Source organism: Zootoca vivipara, chromosome Z2 (genome assembly GCF_965207765.1).
Source record: "Zootoca vivipara chromosome Z2, rZooViv2.hap1.1, whole genome shotgun sequence".
NCBI lineage: Eukaryota > Metazoa > Chordata > Lepidosauria > Squamata > Lacertidae > Zootoca > Zootoca vivipara.
In genome coordinates this window covers 19,658,415-19,668,387 of record NC_142585.1, presented here as the reverse complement: position 1 = coordinate 19,668,387, position 9,973 = coordinate 19,658,415, and the positions used below count along the sequence as shown (strand labels likewise).

Here is a 9,973-nt window from a genome sequence, read left to right as displayed (position 1 = left end):
GCTCTTACTGCCAGAAAATTCTTCCTGGTGTTTAGTCGGAATCTTCTTTATTGTAACTTGAATCCATTGGTTCGGGTCCTGGCCTCCAGAACAGGTAGAGGCAATTCAATACTATAGTAGAGAGTTTACAGCAGCTGTCCTCGTGCCCTGCTGATATTTTTTACTACAGCTTCCATCAGCCCCTGCTGGCCCAGACAGTGAGGGGGGGTGGGAACAGCCACCCTGGGAAGGGGGACAGCTGTGTATGCCACCTTGAGCTCATTGGAGGAAAGACGGGATAAAAATAAAATAAATAAATATTCACCACATCATCAATTCGGCTTTCAAACTGCTTTTGACTCTTAGACAGGGAGAATGTTCTGTCTCCAGCCCGCAACTTCTATGAAAAAAAGCATTTTCCTGAAATTCCATCTATTAGCGCTAGTGTGTTCTCCCCCACCCTCTTTCTATATAAAATGACCTTAATTCTTTCATGCCTGGAAATGACTGCACTAAATCCTCCAAATGAGCTTTTCATGAGCTCCAGCATTAATGCTTTAGGAAACACAGGGAAACCACTGAGAGACCGTTTATGTATCCAGGAGTGATGGAACATTCTATAAATTGCTTCTATTCTGAACTGCTTTGCATACATCTAGCGCCAACCTTTTCTTAAAGGCCAACAAAGAACTTAGAAAGCTGCCTTGCCTTGAGCCTGACCCATGCTCCATCTTGCTGAGTACTGTTGACACTGACTGGCAGCAGCTCTCCAGAGTTTCAGACAGAAACCTTTGGAGAGCTGCTTCCACCAGTCAGTGTCAATAGCACTCAGCAAGATGGCTCAGGAGTCCAGCTCAGTGTAAAGCAGCTTCCTATGTTCCTTATGGATTTCAGGCACAGAATATTCCCAGCCCTACCTGGAGATGCCAGCAATTGAACCTGGGGACTTCTGTATGCTAAGCAGGTCCTCTACCACTGAACTATGGCCCTTCACTATTTTGAGTCACACTATTGGTCCATCTGGCTCAGTATTTTCTACCCTGACTGTCAGTACCTTCCCAGGAATTGGGGCAGTGGTCACGTCATCCCTGGGACATTCTGCATGCAAAGCAGGTGCTCTACCACTAAACTACAGCTGTTCCCTACTGCAGTGTCTCCCAACCTTGTGCCTCCAGCTGTTTTTGGACTACAATTCCCATCATTCCTGACCACTGGTCTTGCTAGCTAGGGATGATGGGAGTTGTAGTCCCAAAACATCTGGAGGCACAAGGTTGGGAAACACTGCCCTACTGGGCACCATCTCCTGCTTCCCCATATTTCAGGTTTCTGTAACCTTTCATAAATATGTAGGCTACGCTGGTCTCTGGCCCATTATGAGTTTATTTCAGTGACAATATGTATTCACTGAGCTCTCAATCGTCTCTGCACTAGGTGCAACAGCTTCAATCCTGTATGCACTCACATACTTTCTTGGGAGTAAGGCCCATTGAACACTGTGGGCTTTTTTCTAAAGGCATGCAGCATGGCAATCTGAGAGATGGAACTTGAATCTGGAACCGCTTTGTTCAACTCTTGCCTCGGATATAAACTCACTTGTGACCTGAGATATAAACTCACTCAGTCCCTCTGCAGTAAAAAAAGCTAATGCTAAATAGTTTTTATAGTGTTTTTTTATTTTTTGTTTTGACAATGTCAGACCAACACGGCTACCTACCTGTAACTAGTTTTTATATTGTGTTTCAATGCTGTAACCTGCCCTGGGACCTTAGGGTGAAGGGTGGGTAAATAATAATAATAATAATAATAATAATAATAATAATAATAATAAATACTAATCCTTGGTTGTTGGTGAGAGGAAGCGGTAAAAAGCTGAACAGCTGAGAGGCGTGGCGCAGCGGCCCCAGGCTTGCGCTCCCTGTGTGGCTCCGGAGAGCGGCATGAAGCCGCTGAGAGGCGCGGAGCAGGCAGCCCCAGGCTCGTGCTCCCCGCGCGCCTCCGGAGCTTCACGCAGGGAGCACAAGCCTGGGACCACCTTGACGCGCCTCTCAGCTGTTCAGCGGAGGCGGCCCCAAGCTCCCACTCCCCACGCGAAAGTACGTGGGGAGCGCGAGCCTGGGGTTGCCGCCTCCGCACCTCTCAGCGGCTTCAGGCCGCTCTCTGGAGGCGCACAGGGAGTGCGAGCCTGGGGCCGCCACGCCGCGCCTCTCAGCTGTTTACCCGTTCCCCTCACCAACAATCATGAAACTCTCTTTTTATTTTTTTATTTTTTCTACTTTTTTCTAATTTCTATTGTTATTTTCTATTTCTATTTTTTGTTCCACTTTTATTTTTTTCTAAAAAAAGGTCAACAACTCTGGAAAATGGGGGGGAGGGGGCACCAGAAGGTGATCTTGCCTAGGGCGCAAAAAACCCTAGCACCGGCCCTGAGCCCCGCTTCTCCTCTCAGCTCCCTCCTAGGCTGCGGCTCTTCCCTGCACTGTCAGCAGCTGAATTAGGAGGAACAAGGGGAGAGCTGGTGGGCGGGAGCAAAATATTTCTTTCTCTTTTCCTCTTGATTTGGATGTGTAGACAAAGGCGTCTTGCAGGAGAACATGCCGTCCAGGATCTGGGCTAGGAGCACCAAGCAGTGGCGCGATTGTTGCATCCCCTCTGGGTCCGTGCCCTTGTTGGGACCAGCCTGACCCAACCCCTAGGTACGACCCTGCTCATCAACTTGGAATGACCAGAGTAGCTCCTGCAGAAAATCTTATAGACAAGAAGGGGAATCTCTCTGCCTCTGGCCAGGCTTGCTATCCAAAAGAAATTGGATTGGGAAGGAGGAGAAAATAAACGTTGTTAGTTGCAAGTGCTTCTGATGACCTTATGGGGTAGAAGTAGGAAGTAGGGCCAGATGAACTACATCCAAGAGTATTAAAAGAACTGGTAGAGGTGATTTCAGAACCACTGGCAATAATCTTTGAAAATTCCTGGAGAACAGGCGAAGTTCCAGCAGACTGGAGGAGGGCAAATGTTGTCCCTATTTTCAAAAAGGGGGAAAGAGAGGACCCAAACAATTACCACCCAGTCAGCCTGACATCAATACCAGGAAAGATTCTAGAGCAGATCATTGAGCAAACGGTCTGTGAGCACCTAGAAAGGAACGCTGTGATCACTAAAAGTCAGCATGGGTTTCTGAAAAATAAGTCAGGTCAGACTAATTTTTTTGACAGAATTACAAGCCTGGTAGATGAAGGGAACGCTGTGGATGTAGCCTATCTTGATTTCAGCAAGGCCTTTGACAAGGTGCCCCATTATATTCTTGTAAAGAAGCTGGTAAAATGCAGGCTAGACAATGCTACCATTCAGTGGCTTTTTAACTGGCTGACTGACCGAACCCAAAGGGCTCAATGGCTAGTGGGGTGCCACAGGGTTCTGTCTTGGGCCCAGTCTTATTCAACATCTTTATCAATGACTTGGATGATGGGCTTGAGGGCATCCTAAGCAAGTTTGCAGATGACACCAAATTGGGAGGGGTGGCTAATACCCCAGAGGACAGGATCACACTTCAAAATGACCTTAACATATTAGACAACCTGGCCAAAGCAAACAAAATGAATTTTAACAAGGAGAAATGTAAAGTACTACACTTGGACCAAAAAAATGAAAGGCACAAATGCAGGATGGGAGACACCTGGCTTGAGAGCAGTACATGTGAAAAGGATCTAGAAGTCTTGGTAGACCACATGAGTCAACAGTGTGATGCAGCAGCTAAAAAAGCCAATGCAATTCTGGGCTGCATCAACAGGAGTATAGCATCTAGATGAAGGGAAGTAATAGTACCACTGTATTCTGCTCTGGTTAGACCTCACCTGGAGTACTGTGTCCAGTTCTGGGCACCACAGTTCAAGAAGGATACTGGCAAGCTGGAATGTGTGCAGAAGAGGGCAACCAAAATGGTCAAAGGCCTGGAAACGATGCCTTATTAGGAACGGCTTAGGGAGCTGGGTATGTTTAGCCTGGAGAAGAGAAGGTTACGGGGTGATATGATAGCCATGTTCAAATATATCATATAGAGGAGGGAGAAAGGTTGTTTTCTGTTGCTCCAGAGAAGAGGACACGGAGCAATGGATTCAAACTACAAGAAAGAACATTAGAAAGAACTTCCTGACAGTAAGAGCTGTTCGGCAGTGGAATTTGCTACCAAGGAGTGTGGTGGAATCTCCTTCTTTGGGGGTCTTTAAGCAGAGGTTTGACAGGCATATGTCAAGAATGCTTTGATGGTGTTTCCTGCTTGACAGGGGGTTGGACTAGATGGCCCTTGTGGTCTCTTCCAACTCTATGATTCTATGATTCTAGTTCAGGGAGAAGGAAGCACCACAAGTTGCTGGTCTTTCGGTTGTGCTGATGGAACATCCTTTTGTCAGTTTGCTCCTCTCCTGACTTAAGCATCTGTTCACTGTCAGATGAAGGCTTGGGAGGCCATCCTTCCTCAAGATGCTTGTTTTCATTGTGCAGGAATTTTCAGTATTGCTGTGGTTCAAATGCACCTCACACATGCCTGTCTGAGAACGAAGCCCTGATTTATCCTGTGAAAACCTGCTCTTTTTGTTCTGTAGCAGGGGCCCAAAGGGGCCCTATTAAGGGGAGAATGTAAATCCCTATAAATTCTGGAATATGCTTATATTAGAAGCGTTATGGTAACCTGATGCTTTAAAAACTGATGATCTAGCAAGATGCCGTTCTTTTACTAGAACAGGTGGTCAGCTAACACGCAAATCACAAAGATATAGTTCATAAGCTAGAACATAAATTGTTACATGGTATACGTAACAATACGTTCCCAACACGCATACTAACTCACAATGTAACATATTATTGAGAATCAGGGCCTAGTTAGCAATACTTGTTGCACATACGTTTTAAATTAGGATGAGGCAATGATGGGCATGCATACTGAATTAAAATGATCCTTTGTCTGAAATGTTATAAATTCCTCTGCCCCATGTTGGGCCGGGTTGCAGTTTTGCGAAATGATTAGACTGTAGCCTATTGCTTTGCAATAAACAAAATGGACTCCTAACTCCTTGTCTCTGAGTTCATTTGGCGTAACTTATAAGATAGACCATTTTTGGCCATGCAATAGTTCCACCTGGATCTGTGCCTGGAAAGCACAGGTAGGTAGGCGTGCGCTGAGCTGAGCGTGGATGGAGCCCAGAGATGGCAACGGCTGCCTCCGCGGTGGCCATGGTTACACGCCCTTAGAAACGCCTTCTTTTCCACTTCCTGTTTCGTCGCCCGGCAACCCTCTGTCGCCATTTCCTGCGGGGCCTAGCATAGGAGAGCTGTTGGCGAAGCCGAAGGAGTCGGGAAAATGCTGTCCGTCCCGGGTACCGGCGGTGGCGGCCTGTCACCTGGATTCAGCGGAGGGGAAGCCGGATCGGGATCGGGTGCCGGAGGCGACTTCCTGACCCGCTACCGGCTTGTGTCGGCCAAGCTCCGCCGGCGCTTCTTGCGCAAGCCGAACGTGTCGGAGGCTGCCGAGCAGTTCGCGGCGCTGGCCAGGGAGCTGCGGGCCCAGGAGAGCCTCCCGTACGCAGCCTGGTGCCAGCTAGCGGTGGCGCGCTGCGCCCAGAGCCTCGGGCACGCACCTGGAGAAGCGGCGGCGCTGGGCGAAGCGGCGCGCCTCTGGCTCAAGCACGAGCGGGAGCTCCGCCTGCGCCAAGGCCCCGGGCTGGGACTGGCTGAACACCTGCCGGCTGCCCAGAGTTGCGTGGCTTTCGGCTCCCGCCTGCGCCTCGACCTGGGCCAGCCCGCGCTGGCAGCCGGGCTTTGGCTCGAGCTGGGCAACGAGCTGCGCTCCGGCGGAGATCCGGGCCAAGCCGTGCCGGCCCTTCTGCGCGCCGCCGACCTCCTGGCCGTCGCCCAGCTGCCCCTTGAGGCTCTGCGCTGCCTACGCGACGTGGCCTCCTGCCTGCTACTTTGCCGCGACCACGATGGTGCTCTGGCTGTGCTCACACAGGCGCAGCTGATGGCTCAGGCCGGCACAGGACCTGCTGCCGGTGGATCGTCGTCTTCGGCTGCAGCTGCCGCTTCTTCCGTTCCCGTCAGCCCGCCGCCAGGCGCCTTCCTTGACGAGCTGCTGCACTGCGAGGTGGCCCGCGTACTTCTCCTCCTACTGCTCCAGCCGCCGCCTTCCAAGCTGATGCCCGAGCACGCCAAGACCCTCGAGAAGTACTCCTGGGAGGCCCTGGATGCCTCGCCGGGCTACGTCCCCTCCGAGCTCTTCCTGCTGCTGCAGTCTGCTGTCATGGCTTGCCAGGAAAAAGACCTGGAGGCGCTCAAGGTGCTGCAGAAGGAGCTCTGGCCGCTACTGACTCCCGAGCAGAATCACCTCCTCCATCTGGTGGTACAAGAGATGATCAATCCCTCAGGTCAGGGGATATGACCAAGGATACTTTGGTACTCTAAGGTTCTTAGATGGCTCTTTTTTAAAAAAAATATATTATTTTTTACAGAAGTGTTGCAAATGAGGTTTGCTTTAATGATGGAAGTGACACTCTGCCCTCCATCTCTGCCCTCCTAGGTTCCAGTTTGCATTTTCCATTGTCTACTGCACCTTTCTTCTGTGTGAAGGAAACACTGTGGCAAAGCACTGCCTTGTATTCTATTGGGGCTTATTTTCTTCGTACCCACATCTATTCTTTCCTAACGTTACTTAGACTTCACTAAGGACTTGAGAGAACAACATGAGGTGTCCCACATTTTTTTCTCTGTTGGGCTGATTCTATCTTCTTTTTATTTTTATTTTTAAATATTTTTTATTCATTTTATAAGAACAATACAAACAAACAACACAAAATTATTATATCTTCTTTACATTATCCTTTAACAGCTTCGGGTGACTTCCCTCAAACTCTTCCTTCTGGAATTCATTTTCTTGGGCATATTGGACTTTACAAAACACTTCCTGCATCCTTGGTTACAGAAATTACACTTACTTTATAACACATTGTGAACTTGAAAGTAATGTTGTGGAATTTTAACTGTTGATACTTATTTTTATCTTACATTTTAAAGTTAAGTACACATGTAAGAGACAGCTGTGTTCTTTTGCACAGGGGTTTGTGTTGAGCTGCTGGATTCTTGCTTGAAAACAATGCTGCCAGTTTTCTTCTTACGTTATTGGAACCATCCACAACCAAGGCTCCTCTAGATGGCTTTGGACTACAACTTGCCTCAGCCCCATCCAGCATGGCCTGATGGAAGCTGTAGTCTAAAACATCTGGAGCAGGCATCCCCAAACTTTGGCCCTCCAGATGTTTTGGACTACAATTCCCATAATCCCTGACCACTGGTTCTCTTAGCTAGGGATCATGGGAGTTGTAGGCCAAAACATCTGGAGGGCTGCAGTTTGGGGATGCCTGATCTGGAGGGTACCAGGTTGGGAAAACTTTTTTAGTGTTTGAATACAAAATTCAGTACAGTAAGTCCGCAACATATGCAGGAATTACATTCCGGGGATCACACCTGGTTCAATGGCAGATGGGATTGCCAATGTCATTTCCTCCATATATACACAAATTGCACATAAAGTTAAATACACTTAAGTTGCAGGTTTACTGTAATAATTATTCAAGAATTTTAAAAAATCCTGTCCATTTAAAACCAGAATTAAGAGACTTTCATGTAGGTCTAGACTGCATAAAGCCAGCAAATTGAAAACCAAGGCTGATGCTTTAATGTGTGCTTGTGCAAAATAAAAATTCTACTGTGCAATGTCACAAGTTGCTGATTTGACACTTGGCCTTAGTGCACCACACTTTTCCTTTGCCTTCCAGGCTTAAATCCAGATGAGAGTAAAATGCCTGGGACCAGCATAAATGCCTCATATAGTTCTGGTCTTGTACTGCCTTATGAAGACTTCTGTTTCAGTGTATCTGAAGAAGTGTATATGCACACGAAAGCTCATACCAATGACAAACTTAGTTGGTCTCTAAGGTGCTACTGGAAAGAATTTTTTTATTTTGTTTGGACTACGTCAGACCAACACAGCTACCTACCTGTAATTATGAAGCTGACCATATGACCATAAGACGCACTTAGTTTTCAGAGGAGGAAAGGGGGAAAGCCTCGTTTTGGGGGGGATCAGCTCACCGTTCTGCAGCTTCTTTTGCAAAGAGGAAAAGCCCCATTTTTTAAAGAATCAGCTCAAAGTTGTTGAGTTTACTTTGCAAAGGGAAAAAATCCTGTTCAACTCACAGTTCTGCAGCTTCTGATAATCTAATCAGCCAGATAATCCAATCAGCCAGTCACATGTTGCAGCCTCCCTCTGCAGAACATTCAACAATGGAGGCCTGGGCAAGGGGGCATGGCTGGGAAGGGAGCTAGCTTCCCTCATCTCCCTCCCCAATCTCTTGAAATCAGCTGCTGGGCGGCTTCTTTTCAACACCCCTCTTTCCCTCTTGTTAGCCTTTAGCTCTTTCTTTCTTTTTTTAAAAAAGCACTATCTGCTTTTTGCCCCTGGTAATTTGGCTCCAGGGACCACACATTCGCTCCATAAGATGCACAGACATTTCCCCTAATGAAATATTTGAGGGGTCCACACCACCCCGTTGATGGGCTTTGTCATTCAAATGGTGTTTGTGTGCTGTGTCGTGCTTGGTTATACGTGGTGGGGCTTACCTACCCCCACCCCGATATTTTATTTAAATTGGTACCCCTGTGGAAGAGGGTGCTTCTCACTTCTTTATACCATCCAGACTGCTTTATCGCCACCAAACAACTCCCAGGTATCTTGGCAGCATATCTGTGGTGGAAGTAATGAATGAACGTTTCTTATTCACGTTGCGGTTCCAATCCAGAATGAAAAACTTTTTCATTCTTAGTGTTGTGCCACAGAAAATATCAGTTTGAAATTTGGCATATTCATAGACTACGATGGGTAGATCACTTAGGACAGACAATGTGGTGCTCCTCAGATATTCTACAGAATGTTGGGGCTTAAAATGATGGGACTTCCTTTTTCTCTCCCCCCCCCTTCTTAACTAAAGGGAATTCCTGTTCCTCTTTGATTGTAAGAATAACTTGCTTTGTTTGGAATTAACAGGGAGTAAGAATAGTAATTTATTAAAGGTAAGCATTTTGTGCCTTTACCACCGAATCCTAAACCAGTTAAGTCAAATGTCAGCCTTGTTTTATTATTGGGACACAACTTCAGTCATATGCACACTAGATGGTAGAGAAGTCAGGCGCCAACCCCCCCCCCCCAAAAAAAGATGTCAGGTGCCATCCTGGCACCTAGGCATCTTCACCTGGTTGCAAGTGGTTGGTAGCCAGATGCAAAATGAGATGCATTTAAGCAAATTTGTTTATTATATTACAGATGCCCTAGCATCTACTTCTATGTGTAAATGCCTAGCTATCACTAGATTGTGGTGAGCAGTGTTAGAAAATCAGATATATAAGCTAGGCACAAAATGGCTCCTTAAGCCAAGGTTACAGTTGCCCTGATGGAATGTCTGGTTGCCATTTTTGCGCAAGATGGCTCTAAAAAGCCTTATTTTTCAAATGATGGATGGACTAATTGATTCTCATTTAAACCTCTGGCTAGTTCAGATGACAATCTTGAGCTAGGTTAAGAACTTAAAGGGGAAAATCACTTTATTCAGGAACAGTCCACATTGGCCTATTCCTACCTCTTTTTCTTAATGGTGACACAGACAGTTCAGAGCGTAGGAATATTCTTCACAGCTGTGAGCAGGGCAGTGGGGTGGGGTAAGTGAAGATAAGTAACAACCATTAACTATAACGTTGCCCACTGCTCCAGCTCAGGCTGCACAGAAAAAGCATTTTGGTTTCTGAAATTCATTCTGATTGTGCATATAAAATATAACTGATAGAATTATACAGGATGTGGTATTAGTATGTGAAAACAGTCAAGATCAGGGGTCAGCAAACTTTTTAAGCAGGGGGCCGGTCCACTGTCCCTCAGACCTTGTGGGGGGCCGGACTATAT

At 47.0% G+C, this 9,973-nt stretch overlaps 1 protein-coding gene across 1 annotated transcript; it reads left to right on the top strand.

Moving 5' to 3' along the window:
* Nucleotides 1-2,318: 2,318 nt before the first annotated feature.
* Nucleotides 2,319-8,444, top strand: LOC118084317 (40-kDa huntingtin-associated protein-like). The gene has a single exon (XM_035113717.3). It carries the CDS (start codon nucleotides 5,330-5,332, stop codon nucleotides 6,401-6,403), a length of 1,074 nt encoding a protein of 357 aa, XP_034969608.1. The 5' UTR covers nucleotides 2,319-5,329; the 3' UTR covers nucleotides 6,404-8,444.
* The last annotated feature ends 1,529 nt before the right edge of the window (nucleotides 8,445-9,973 follow it).